Genomic DNA, 15,285 nt, shown 5'->3' with positions numbered 1-15,285 from the left:
ATAATTATGCTCTATCGTCATGATGAAACCAAAAACATGGAGATAAAGCTTATCTGACATTTTGCTGATTTTTTCATTGCATTGTGCTACTAAAGTGTGGAAGTATACACGGGTGCAAAAGATACTTAAGAATATCTGTTTATGAACACAAACCTAGTCATTGTAATCATCTGACATACTTAACACTAGTACATTTTCATGAAGATGTTCAATTAATGAGATAATTCCAGCAATCATGTAGTATAATATGAAGAGAAGTGACATAAAAGATGGAATCCGAGGTGTAATTTTGTCAGCATTAGGCAGAACATGTGATTTGTCATAAATAATGTTTATCAAATAAAGGAGTTAAACCAGATTAGCACCACCCTCAACCCTGAAGGATTATTATTTAGAACAGGACGTAAAAAATGGTAATAGGAGAGTTAGTGGATGGGTGGATTTCTGTCCTTTTATCTTTCTCCTTCCTGTCGTAGGGTTCAAGAGATACAAGTTATGTACATAGAACATAGTGTAAAATTTCTGGTTTAGCTAAAATAAGGAGTAATTAGAGTAATTCTTAATAGTTCTAAAGTTTGACAGTCCAGTGGTCTTTTGTTGATGCAGTAAGGAATTTAAAATAATGACCTGTACGTGTGTTTGTTTATAAAGTAGGGTAATTCGGGAAGTGCTGGACTTCTTGGGGTGACTTGATCTCAAAGTCAAGCTCCTAATATGGTAGAGCTTATGCATGGTGAGATTGGGTTGGAGTATGCCCTTCTTATGTTTGAATCTAAGGGCAGGTTTTATATAAAAGAATAATCTGGAAGAAAATCTACAGTGATTAAATAAAGTAGGTTGGGAATATATATGGATAGAAAGTAGACTCAGTATAAGAACTCACTTCAGGATCCTTTTAATGGTCAACTAGAAATGGCAATTGAGCAGAGCAAAATTTTACCCTGAAAACTCACCAACTATCCCTGGATTCATTGTCTGGTGAAGAATACAAAGTTTATGTCTCCTGCAAGGACTGTTCATGACAAGAAATGAAAAATCAGGAAGGCAGTGAGCATTGAGGTCCTCAGTTTAGATTGGTTGAGAACTTGTCCATGAGATGCAGCTCCTTGTAGTGGTAACTTTTAACTATGGGTGAGGGGGGAAAAAAGGGAAAACGTTCTTAATTTCAAGCCACGAAACTTGCTTCCAATGTGGTCTTGGATGTGACACTTTACCTTTCAGAGCCATGTTTTTATCTAGAAAAGTAGCAAGATGATATCTGTCTTATCCTAACCTCAAGAATGTGGTAAAAATTAAATGACTTAAGATATATAAAAGCATACATTTAAAAAACCTACATGTTACTTTATAAATACCAAATGGTAAAAATCATTAATATCCACAGTTATTTCCATCATATTATATGTTAGCCTTGAATGGCCAAATTTTGAGAATTGAGACAGAAATTGAAGGGAAAAATAAATGGAGGATTGGCTGATTTCTCCTTCTGGCCTCTGCTGGAAATGGGCTAGGATCAAGAAGGTGTCTTTGATATTTCCATTGTAAGGACCAGCCTTATAGATTATCAAGTGGACCAATATAAGAAATACTAGAAAGTTCTGCTTGTCCCAAATATGACATGAAATGCCACCTCTTCCCATTTTATTTAGGTTGATTGGTAGTATCTGATTGCATTGCTTAATCTCTCCTAATCTGCATGAAATCTGTTTGAGAAAATGACAGCTTTAATGGGCATGGTCAGAATTATAAAAATGAGCCAGTGTTAACTTCATCACCCTGGGTAAAGTCAGAGGAATCAATGGTCAAAGACAACATGTCTCAACTCTTTCTGTCTTAGGGCTTCTGAACATGGTGGCATAGCAAAGTGATAGTGAGGAAGATACTGTCAGAAAAAGAAGATAACAGGAAAGAGGTACCTAGAGGGCAGAAATAAACAGAAATAAACTGACTACTCAGTACTGTTACTTATGGCATCTCTGCTTCTCTCCATCTTCTGAGAAGCCAAATTGGAGAGGGGAGTCTGCATTTTGGGAGAGATGGTAATTGAGGTAGAGCTTAAAGGATTAATGAAGGAATGGTTGGCAAATTAGACCGATATGAATGATCTCTTAACAGCCATGTGGTATTTCATGTCATAATGTTTGGTTCTGTGCTATCTGTATTGCTAGCTAAGGAGTGATGAGTTCAAAGAGCTTACTGTTTAATGGTGGAGTGAGATATGTTCATGGATATTGGGCCAAGAATGAGTGTATGCTCAGTGAATTAACAGCCATTCTAGCCACACAGAGGAGGTAGCAGTTCAGGATAGCCTATGAAAAAGCTCAAGAGTATATAGTGTTCAGTGGAGAGTACATTCAGTTTACTTTCAAAATGTAGAGCATTGAGCGTGAAGCTTAGTTGTGGATGATAAGACTGAAGAGGATGATTAGACACAGTGTGGAGAGGTCATGACAGCTAGACTAATAGTTTACGCTTAATTCAGTAGGCAATGAGGAGTTCCTAATGTGTGTTTTTTATTTTTTCAGTGCACTGTTGAAAGGTTAGTCCAATAGTAGTTGTGAAGAGAATTCAACTGAATAATAACAGAAGTAGGGAAACAATTAGGAAGCCATGGTGATAATCTAGATGGGAAACACTGAATACCTCAAATAAAGGGGTGTCTCTGGGAATGAAAAGGAGGTCATAGTGTAGAGCAGTAACTTTCAGATCTTTCTTTACATGGAGGAACTGTTAAAACACAGATTGCTGTCTATCCCCTGCCCCTACTGCCCATAGAGATTATGATTCAATAGACCTTGAGTGTGGCCTGATACTTGCATGTTTAAGAAGTTTCTGGATGATATCCATGCTAAGGATCTGAGAACCAGGTGGTCTACAGCTTCTCTCTTTGAGAGCCAGTGGTCTCCACACATTAAAAACTAGCCTAGGGGCGCCTGTGGCTCAGTGGGTTGAGCCTCTGCCTTCAGCTCAGGTCATGATCTCAGGGTCCTGGAATCGAGCCCCATATTGAGCTCTCTGCTCAGTGGGGAGCCTGCTTCCACCTCTCTCTCTGCCTGCCTCTCTGCCTATTTCTGATCTCTCTCTGTGTCAAATAAATAAATAAAATCTTAAAAAAAAAATCTAACCTAAACTTAAATTATTACATGTGAGGACCAAAAAGATGGTGAGCTAAAAAATGACTCAGGATTCAAGACTCATTGGGTATGAGAGTCTACACCTGAGTTTCAAGAATAAAATATGCATCAAGATATTATTTATCACCTTATAATACTTAATTTCAAAATAGTGTTGACTAAACATTTTATCTAGCTATGTCCTATTAATATAGGCAATTACTTTGTTATAAGAGATTATGAAGCTTATACATATAATTGGCCTATTTAAATTGTCTTCATTTCTATAGAGCTGAAATGTTAAATTATTGGCACTGCAACTGGCACCAACCAAAAGAAAAGTGAACTTGCTTTTTATTTCTTTAATTCTTTATTAAGATTTATGTGCGGGGCACCTGGGTGGCTCAGTGGGTTGAGCCACTGCCTTCGGCTCAGGTCATGATCTCGAGTTCCCGGGATCGAGTCCCGCATCGGGCTCTCTGCTCAGCAGGGAGCCTGCTTCCTCCTCTCTCTCTCTGCCTGCCTCTCTGCCTACTTGTGATCTCTCTCTGTCAAATAAATAAATAAAATCTTTAAAAAAAAAAAGATTTATGTGCTACTGGGGGAAAAAAGAGTTATGTGCTGTTGGGTATTTTATACCCTATATTCTTTAATTTGCATAATGGGCCTAAAATTCATGTGGCAGTTTCTCTCTATATATTTAGTGTAATTATCACATGAGATTTGGACAGTCTGGCATTGTTTGTGTAAATATCCATAGTTTTGTTGCTATTATAATTACAATGTCAAGTTTTTGACCTCCAATCAGAGTTAGCAGATGGAAAAGTAATTGTTTTTTGGATCAGGGACTTTTCACACACACACAAACACACACCCCTTTGACAAAGCCAGTGATTTTCCCATTTAGTAATGAACGTATCAGGAGGAAAAAAAGCCCTATATTGTTGGGCCTAATCTATCTTAAATAAGGATTTTTTATGTAAAAAGTAATGTATGAATACTTTAATGAGAGTTTAGACAATGTTTTGGCTTTTTTAAACATCAGTGGGAAATAAATAATAACACGAATATTACCTAGAATGTCAAAATAAGATATATTGGATTTCAAAATTTTAAGTAATGCCTAATTTTCAGTAATCAACTTTATCGTTACAAATATATTGATCTTTTTAATACCTTCTCTGATGGAAGAGAACATGGCCCATTAATTGGCATGGTTATTCTTGTTTGTATATATGTATGTATTTGTATGCGTACACATATGTATTACAATACATCTGTATTGTACAAATACATATCGCATACACATACATACACACACTTTTTAGTGAAATTTTATACAAAGAAATTATAATGAAAACATAAACACTTTGGTAAAGTTCCACAGGAATTGCATAATTTGTAGGGTACTAAAAATGTAACAATTACCGTTAATATCCTCAAATAATATTAACAAATTAATACCTAAACCATGTAGTACTATACTGCTAATTTTATTTCACTGAAATAAATAAGAAATGAGCCTAGCAACAGAATCCCTATATTAACAACTTGTCACATTTGTAATTTGCTATCTCTTTATCAAGGTTAATTCTGTTGAAAATTTAGTCACAAATCCTTCTTACAATAATTTAAAATGTTTTCAAAATAGATGTTAATCTAGTTTGGTAAGCGATGTCATTTGCTAGAACTAACTGGCTCTTATTAGCATGATATTTAAATATGTTTAAATATTATTATTATTTATTATTATTATTATTATTATTATTAATATTATTATTTCAAATAACCATGCTATTTGGAGATTTCTGATTATGATCCTTTAAGAAGGAAACCTATTTCTCTGGTCAGTCATCAGATGCAAAAGTAATCATTTCTTGGACCAGGGACTTTCAGATATTTACAGGGGACTGTGAGAGCCAGTGGGTTGCCCATTTTCTCAAAGCCTGGTTAGAAAAATGTCAGATCCTGGCTCACTGCTTTGTGTACTCCAGCATGCTGAAACCCAGCATACTTTATTACTTCTGTTTATATTATCAGGTATTTCTTATCCTCATATTATATATCAATATAAACATGTCTAATTTCACATTAAAAATGATTTAAGTGCACTTCTTTGCATTTAAAACAAAAAGAACTGAACAAAAAAGCAGAAATAGAGAGGAAGGGAGAAGGGGAAGGAAAAAGAAGAAAGAAAAAACGCACAGCTGTCCAAAGTATTGTATTTTTGCTTTTAATTCATTTGTTTCCTTCATATATTTTTACAGTGCAATCCTTTCTTCTCCTATTTCAGCTACTACTACTTCTGGAAATTATTTAATCATGAGGTAGAGAAATACTCCAAGTTATATTTAACAAAAAAGCAGGCAGTGGGCTGGTTCTTGAGCCACCAATATATTTTCTACCTAATTCTGAAAAGTATGACCATGAGATTAATCTCATCAATTCAAAATCCAATGTACTGGGTAACTTTCCTTAATTAACTCCACAAATTTGGGAGTTACCATATTTTACATTCTCATCCTCAAAGCATCAAAGATAACCCAGTACCTTACCTAATTAGTAAAAGAATCCAACCAATCTAATGTCACTCTTCTAAGTCAATTTGCTTTATTTATTTAATATAATTTCTTATTTTGTTTGGAGTTTGCTCTTACGAATTTAAAATAAGTGAGTGACTGAATCTATAAACTATGTGATTATCTTCATTTTAGTTAGATCTTTTTAATATGAGTGGTTTTCTTTGTAAGTTTTCTTCCCTGTCCAGATATTTGGATTTGAAATAGCTCTTCATAACATATTAGTAGTATGTCTTTTCTGTATTACAGGATGTTACTGGTCCTTGAAACTTTATTCTCTTTGGTTTCTATGAATTATATTTTTAAAACCAGCATTGTAATGATAAATAAATTTTCAAAACTGCAGAGTGGAAAGAGTAGACTGATTGGTTTGAAGCATATTTAAACTGATCTGTAGCACTCAGATTATTTATTTGCAATTTAGATATTAGTGTAATTTGAATGTAGTGACCATTTATCACATTTATTAAGATTACATAGTCTATATTAACAAATGTTGACTTTGCTGTCTGTGTAAACACAGTCATTATTATGTTAGTGTATCTGTGCACGTTAGAAGTAATATTTAACTAAAAGTAAGGTTACAATTTAAAAATTATAAAGTGTATTTGAGTAATTTCAATGCTTCCAATTTATAGTGAATCAATTTGTAATTGATTTTGCCTTTTTCAGTCTGTTATTGTTTGTTAACTTGTTATATAAATCACCTTTAATGCTAAGACTTTAACAAAGCCTTAAATTTCATTAATCCTAAATCATACAGCAAAGCACAATTAATAGCTGTTAAGCAATCTGAAACATTAAAAATCAAGGAAAACAAAGTGTTGTCTTTCTCAGTTTCTCTGTCTCATCTTTCTTTTGTGTCCGTTTATCTGTTTATTAAACTTTCCTATGTTTTACTTTATTTGTATTTGGTATGACTACACAGTCATGTTAAAGCCATTAAGATGAAAAGGTAAGTAAAAAATTAAATGGTGCAAAACTCATGCCTGGTTTATACTCTTCCATACAATATTATAATCTTTGTTTGATTATTTTCTGTGTATTCTAAAACCTATCTTGTGTGCATGTCTAACATTGTGATTTAATTGTGATTCCAGTTCTTTTGTAGTCATATATTTTCTTTGAATTCAATAGAAGAAATTTCCTTAATAATTAAGATGATATCCACATTGTTTTCAATTTCTTTAAATAATTTATCAAAATTCTGAATTTAAAAAGGCATTATATACTTTATATGTTTTAAACTTTGGTGACTCACAAGTGAGCTGTTATGGAAGGTTGCTTATTGTGCATTTCTCTGATGAGCTTTTATATAATAACTATAAATTACAAAGCAAAAAAGACCAAAGAATGATATATAAAAATAATTGGTCAGAGGATTACCTTCATTAGGAGTGTTATGACCAGTGAACTCTTAAAGAAGCATTTAAATTTTCCCAAATCCTTGTATTTGAACAATGAGTATTAATCATACAGATGTCAAATGGCTGGTTTGATCTGGCCAATAGTATAGCCAAAATAATTGGGTTGAGTACTTATGGTTATTTTGGTTACAAAACTGGTTACTGGTTAATTTGATTAATATATTGGATGTTCTAAAACTAGTAGTTCGTATAGTAAGTATCTTTTCTATAGAAAAAAAGGAGTTATAATTGCTATGGAAAAGAGTACGTAAGATATGTTCTGAACTTCGGGGATTAAAAAAAATATACTGGTGAGACAAAGTATAAACTGATGAAAGTGAAATAACATTATATTCAAATATGTAAGAGATACTGAAGTACAGTGTAGGGTACTGTACACATTAAATGAGGAATAGAGACTCCTGATAGAACATGTGGAACCCACTCCCATAAGTTTTTCTATCCACAGAAGGCTTCTGGAAAATTCCTCTCAGAGAACATATCTGAAAGCAAGTGAATGAGATGGACATTATAAGAATTGTCTAAATCCACTAAAATCTATTAACTAAAACATTAGCATCTTGACTCTCAATAGTAAGACATTACTCGTGACAGATTGCAAACTAGTAATGAGCTATTTGTTCTCTTCAAAGTAATAGTTATAATAATTGCTACTCATCTGTACTGTGTGAAAAGGTAACCATAAACCACATATGGCTACTGAACATTTAAAGTGTGGCTACTCCAAATTAAGAATTGTTGGAAGCATAAAATACATAGTGGTTTTTGAAGTCTTAATAGGAGAAAGTAAATATAAATTATCTTGTTAATTTTATGTCAATTATAGGCTTACATGACATTTTGGGAAATAAGGTAAATAAAACCTATTATAATTAATTTCATCCATTTGTTTTTACTTTTTAGTATGGCATCTGGAACACTTCAGAATACCTATATGACTTGCATTATATTTCTATTTAGCTGCATTACTATAGATGAACAAAACCCTTTGAATTTAGAGGAGAGAATTTTCTATAAGTTGATAAAATTTTAGGGAAGTATTCATGTGAAAAGTGTCTAACATACCCATCATTCTGCCTCTGCATGTATATTTTCAGCAATGGGTTACTTACTACTTTAAAATTAGTGCTTTTAAAAAGAAAAAAAAAACATGGCACTAATAAATTGTTCCTATATTAAACTAAAATTCCGGCTCCAGCTAATTTCTACCCATTGATTCAAGTAATTTACTTTGGAACCACACAGAATAATTCAAATCCCTAATCTGTATAATGGCATTTTTAATAAATGGAGGGCAATCTTTGATCAGGAAATCCAGACCCTACATGTACTACTAATAAAATCTAAGTTTGCATTATCTTGTTTGATTGATTACTAATTCATTTTGTAGTAGTATTTCCTAAAAGCTATTTGCATCTGCTTATATTGTTTTTGTACTTTATGGCATCATTATTACTAGCATTTGACCAATCAGGTCTTTACGATTTTATACAACAAAAATTGGGTTATTTAAAATTCCAGACCATTCAAGAACTCCTTGAATTGTTTATTCTACTACCCCATGATTGGTCATTCATTTACTTAGTTTGTTGGGCAGTATTTATTTATGAGAGCCTTCTATGTACCAGGAATGACTCTAGGTTGAACAAGATTGACAAATTCCTTATCTTCATGGGGTGTTCATGGAACTCATCCTTCTCATTGCATGTCTTTGTGCATGCTTTTTGTGTCTCCAAATAATTCCTTATGAAAATACTGCACAGAGAATAACAAATATAAAACACTTTGGCATCCTCTTTGAAACTACCCTCTGCAATGATCTAGATTAATTAATCAACAAATTTTGTTGTTCAGAATGATACAGTGTTACCAAACTAAGTCTCAGTTTCTCCATGCTCACCTTTGGAATTTAAAGATTTTGTCAGTTACCTTGGTAAATAGAAATACTCAGTCAACAAGCATTTATTTTATCCTTCATAAGCCCTATGTTTTCAAAAGAAGATCTTTTAATGGAATCAATAGATGGGTACGATTTTGAGTCAATACTTGTCGAGCATTTATCATATGTCATATGGATACATAGGATTTAGGGAGAAAATGATAACCTATATTTACTGAGCATTTATTGTGTCTCAGACAATGTTCTAACTACATTTGATCCTCCTAACAGCCCTGTGAGGTAGAGATCTTTCTTATTTTCATGTTACAAATAAAGAAACTGTAGCTCAAGGACACATAACTTGTCCAAGATTCCCCAGCTACTAAATGGTGGAGCCCAGATTCAATCTTGACATTCTCATGCAGGAGCTTAGGCTCTTCACCAGAAGATTAAAAAAACAAACAACAATAACAACAACAACAACAACAAAAACATTCTAAGGACCAAAAATCAGGGAAGTACCCAGAGTTCACCAATAGGTCTGTAAGAAAAGTTGATACTAAGAGCACTTAAATAAGTCTAGAAAGGTCCTTGGGGCAATATTAGGGAAAGCCTTAACTATCATGTTAGAGTTTAGACTTGATTCTACTTGTACTTCTTGAATAGAGAAATACCTTAATGAAAGCCATATTTTGGAATATATTGACCTGATCATTGTGCATAGGATGGAACTGGTCATGTGAGAAGGAGATTATAACCCCGTAAGGAGTTTATTGCCTTAACTCCTGTGTAAGGACTACAAAGGTGGTATCTCTGGGAATAGAAAGCAAGTTGATCAAGGTGAATGAATTCACAATGATTTGACTTGATTAGATATTAGAGTGAAGTGTTGAAAATGATATGACTCACATTTTAAGCCTGGATGAATGGTCTTCTATTCAAAACTGGGGAAGCTGGTGTGCCAAGCAGGTGGGGAGGAAGATAATGAGCTCATTTCTAGACATGTTGAACTCTAAGTGAGAATCAGGTGGCTATTGGAGAGTCTAAGTTGAATTCAAAAATTCAGCCAAAGATGAATATCTGGGAGATAATTTGAAAGTTAGAGTTAAATTTGGGAAGGTAATACAATACATCAGGCAAGGAGTATTGAGAAAGATGCACGGAGGCCCAAGTTCTCAGCCTTTGAAACTACTCCCTATATTTGATTATGGGGAGATAGGGTGAGCTAGAGAGGGAGCATGCATACAAGTAAAATAGATAAATCTGCCTGCAAATGGGCCCTTGTTATTTTGACACCCAAACACTCAATAAAAGTTATTTTTAAAATACCTATCATTGTATTTTCACATAATCATGTAGAACAATGCATTTGCTCTAATTAAGTATTAGCAAATGTGTACAATTCAATAGTATCAAATTCATATTGTTTAGTTATGATTTGAAAAGTTCATCTTTTTGCTTTTATAATACTTCTCAGAAATATGTTTTAAAAGTGTAAAGGTATGTTTATAATATGGCAGTAGAAACATCCCATAAGCATATCTATAATACTCCCATTCTGTACTGGTTCAAGAACTAGCTATGACATTTCAAATTGCAAATGTTCATTAGGATTTAAAAATAATACTGAAAATAATTCACTTTTTAAAAAGAACCCATAAATCCTTCCTGGTGTGTGTAAAAGTGCCTAACAGATAAGTGTCTATTCATGTTGTATGCCCGAATCATGTTCTTGTGAATAGGATTTGATTATTCACTTCTTCATGCGTAGATATTTGGTTTTTCCTTGAACACTTATCTTTATTGTCCTCTAGGAGATGCCAGTCAATAAAGAAAGAGTAAGATTATTACTGGGAATGTGATGGGAAACAGTAGATGGGGACCAGTCCTGATGCATGCCGTTGTCCTGGTATAAGACACCGGGGGTCATTCCTGAATTGGTTTTACAAATGGGCAAATGTTTAGCTCTGTAAGAAAATATGATTTCTATATGTCATCTATGAGTTTTCAGAAGCTATCACATATAAAATATGTTTTAGTGTTTTAATGCAAAGAAATTGGATACAGGGTAAAGATCAATAGCACATTTATTTTATTAACTGTTTGAACTTTGATAATTAAATCTTACCTACTCCTTTGAATATATATATTTGATTTCCAATGTATTTTTAATCATCACTCCTCTTCAAGTCGTTTCTTTAGAAAAAAGGGTTTTAAAAATGTTTTGAGACTACGGTCATTACAAATTTCAAAATCAAAGAAACTGTTATGTTTATGAAGTTGGAAAATAAATATTCAGATTTTTGTGTGAAACGTTCTGGGTTCATTCATTTGAATTTTTTTGTGCTATCAAAGAAAGTAGTCCTAAGGCAAGCTCATGGCATTGTCTTATGAGAGCATGCCTATCAAATTTTCCATGTTGAAAATGTCATTTAAAATATTGGAGCAGATTGCCATATAGTTTTTCTGAGGGTAAGGAGACATTTCTGCTTTTCTTTATGAGGTTACTGTTACTTGATGAATGAGGCAATTTCTGATAAGAAACATTTACACAAATGGTACTTATATCAGAATATTTTAAATAAGATCAAATTCAACTTTAGAATATTAACAATTAGCTCAAATATATGGAAATGAACTTCTGTTGAAAAAATAGAATGATGAATTGCATTATCTTGTATGTATGCTCAGCTCTGATGATGTTAAATGTTTGTCTTTATTTGCATCCTCAGGTACTTTCCCAGTTGTATTTCAAAGCTTTCATAAAATAGAATATGAGAACATAATGCATGCCATTATTTTAGCAACGGGAGGTTGAACAAATGTAATTTTTGGGGTTTATGTTTCTAATAAAAAGTAATTTTGATTTAAATTAGCACTATCTTTTTTTTTAGGCCTCCATTCCTTTGAAGGAATTGGAGCAGTTTAACTCAGATATACAAAAATTGCTTGAACCACTGGAGGCTGAAATTCAGCAGGGGGTGAATCTGAAAGAGGAAGACTTCAATAAAGATATGGTAAATTGGTTGTGATAAAAGTGTGAATGAACTAGGAATGGAAATGAATAAATATTTGGAAAGAAATTAGATAACTCAAGTCTCCAACTAAGTTCTCATTGCAAACCTTGCACATTTTGTGATTCTAATAATTTATTACAAATGCAAAGTATTCTGGTTGAACATTTATTATGGATGCCAAATTACTATGGTATGGTCACATGGGAGCACTTGCAGATCCTAGTAAGTAGTTCCACAGTTTTTCTCTGACCTGTGCTATTTTCAAACTCAGAGGACAAAATGTAATGGGGGGAAAAGAGTTAAATTAAAAAATAAACTGGAAATTTAGTAAGAAACTCAACCATCAAGGATGGATGATGTTTGTGTCAGTCATGATTTTGGTAGTAGAATGTCTATTTCAGAGGAGGGGTATTAGACACAATACAAAAATTACTTATTAAAGTTTACCACAAAGTGGTTTTCACAAAAATTTGATTAAATAGTACAATAGATGTCTAAAATGTGTATAAATCCATGCTGCTTATTTCATGGGAGTAAAGAAATATAACCATGTGGGCTGTTCCCAAACTCATAACATTCTCCTTCAACCCTGATTAATTTCAAAATGTCTGTTACATTTCTCTCTGGCTTGAATATTTGTGCATCACACCTCTTTTCACTGACATTTTTCTCCTTCCACATCCTGGTCACAAATTCCTTTTCCCTCTCCACAGCCATCACCAATATGGCCTTCTTGACCTCTACATATATCATGCTTGAGATTTCCCAGACATGTATCAATGTTAGGAACTTCTGAGACAATGCTTTAAAATGGCATTAAAAGGCAATATATGAATTTTAGATAGTTGGCATGTGAAACAATAGGAAAACTATTCTCCACCAATCTTAGTTCGCATTGGTAACAGTTCTGACTTCTAGAGCTGCCTGAGTCAGCACTCCCCGTGTATGGGGTTTGGTGGCCTTGCCAACTCAGCTCAGTGAAAGAAAGTCGAGAAGAGGCTTTCCAAGATGCTGAGGTAAAACTACCTCTCCTTCATGTCAAAGAAGAAAACAGAGGGCACTGAAGTGAAAAAGAGTACTCTTTACCTCTTGGGCTGTTCACCAACTCTGCCCTATGGCTAACACTTACCTGCTTGGGGGGAAGAAATGAAGTGGGTTTTGCTGATGTTGTTTATTTGTTTTGTCCTCAGCCCCAGCAAAGGAAAGACTAAAAGGGAAAGACTTTTTAAAATAAGTAAGGTCTTTCATAGATTATAAACATATGTCTGCGTTATATTATTTTATTACACTAATAATTGACAAATCTCAGATAAAATGTCATTCCTCTGAAAAAAATAAATACTTCTTCAGTTGCGTGTAGCAGTTTAAATATGGACTGCCGATTTAGATAGGTAGCATCTGAGTACTATGGATGATTGTACACAATACACATATATATGACTTTTCATATTTGTTATTCTTAAGTCATCAGAGTACCTTGTACCATTCAAGTTGAGCCTCCTCAAAAGAAAGTTTTCATACACTCAGTTGAAAGAAAGATAGGAAGCTTGAAGTGAAAAACCACATGGTCACATATGCTACCATATTAGATGGGCATTTATTCAAATAGTTTTCTTTTGAAGTGAATGAAAATATTATTCTTGGAGTTTAAAAACTAAATGTGCAGTGAAAAACATTTTCAAGGAATTTTCCTGATCTATATTTTAATACTTACTGGATTGCATTTATTTAAAAACGACATGCATGTATGGTATATTTTTTTAAATTACTTGCAATATTCAGTAGCCATTGACTACATCATTTTTTACTAATGCCCTAATATTTGTCCTAATTTGGACATAGAGATTATTTAAAGTAGATGATTTGAAATAAGTGTACATTTAAAATATGTTCACTTAAGAGTGAGTGTGTTAAAACGTTAAGAATCGTAGCCATCTGACACTTGTCCACATCCATATTTCTGCATGGGTTGGTTGACATTATAGATGACATTTAGTTCAGTTTTCCAAACTTTAATTTCTGGAAACCTACCAAAAATCAAAGCCAGAAGAATGCTTCACACCAATTGGTGCCTTGTGTGAAATGACGAACTACCTTACAATCCTATCTTCCTACATATCGCCCACTACCAGGTGTACCCTTTTGAGCTGGTTGGCATCCTTCCTAAATTCTTTTCAAAGCTCAAGTAAACCATACGAAAGCAAAACTATGAGCACAGTATCTTAGAATAACTTTCCTGGCAAGTCTTAAATTGGATTTTTGTGTGTGTTTAAATGACATGTTTTATTATTTCTTGTTAACGATGTACAGCTTTTTAAAAACCAAAATGAAGACTGTACTTGTTGTTTTTAATCAGAGTGAAGACAATGAGGGTACTGTAAAAGAATTGTTGCAAAGAGGAGACAACTTACAACAAAGAATCACAGATGAGAGAAAGCGAGAGGAAATAAAGATAAAACAACAGCTGTTACAGACAAAACATAATGCTCTCAAGGTATTAGAGCTAAAATTATAATATACCTTGCCTGTGGGTTTTTTTTTCTTATGTAGGATAAAATATATTGTGCATAAATAAAATCTGCTTAAGAATCTTAGTCACCAAAAAATATATTTTTCTTCCTGTTCAGTGTATGTGCTTTATTTAACATTTTTGAGTGGTGTCTTTGATTTTGAAAGAAGTGTTGCTTAAAAGAAAATGTGTTTTTTGCCTGAGACAAATTTTTCTGAGTAGTGTTTGGGAAATATTACAGTACATTATTCATAGTGTTTATACATTTAATTTTCTAATGTAGCTTATTTTTATATTATTTTTACGTTTGTCTTAAAAGACCTGTTTAACTGCCAGAATAACCAATTCATATTTTTGTGGGTTTTCTGCTGCCTATATTTGATTGAAATTATGTAAAATAGGTCCAGTTTTTTTGTAATCTAGTATTTGTTTAATAAGACCTGAGATTCTACTTAATTTTTTTTTCAATTAACTTCATTTTACCTTTAAGAGAGTCACTCTTTGCAACTAACTAATCGTCTACAGTGTCTAAATTCATTTATACAGGAATTCTCAAAAATAATGTCCTTGAAGAAGAACTGGTAGTCTCGTATTAACCAGCAGTAGTGGATAGCCTCAAACACTCATGTGACTCATCTGGATGTGTGCAGGAAGGACAGAGTAGTGTTGGCTTTACTATAAAAATATTTGGGAATTTCTTGACATGACACTGGACTTATGTAGAGTTTTGTGAAATAACTTGTGTTTTTTAATGTGCTTTT

General features: G+C 33.2%; 1 protein-coding gene across 3 annotated transcripts in view; it reads left to right on the top strand.

Moving 5' to 3' along the window:
* DMD (dystrophin) overlaps window positions 1-15,285 on the top strand; it is a 2,119,021-nt gene that overhangs the window by 867,608 nt on the left and 1,236,128 nt on the right. For all 3 annotated transcript variants that reach the window (XM_045089435.1, XM_045089434.1, XM_045089436.1), the window contains exons 38-39: window positions 11,893-12,015; window positions 14,372-14,509. In XM_045089435.1, the coding sequence (XP_044945370.1) occupies window positions 11,893-12,015; window positions 14,372-14,509 (261 nt within the window). The remainder of the gene's footprint in view (window positions 1-11,892; window positions 12,016-14,371; window positions 14,510-15,285) is intronic.

The sequence above is a fragment of the Mustela putorius genome, unplaced genomic scaffold, assembly GCF_011764305.1.
Source record: "Mustela putorius furo isolate JIRA1106 unplaced genomic scaffold, ASM1176430v1.1 tig00003836_pilon_pilon_pilon, whole genome shotgun sequence".
NCBI classification, from domain to species: domain Eukaryota; kingdom Metazoa; phylum Chordata; class Mammalia; order Carnivora; family Mustelidae; genus Mustela; species Mustela putorius.
Note: the sequence above shows the minus strand (reverse complement) of the source record. Positions and strands in the feature narration are given on the sequence as shown.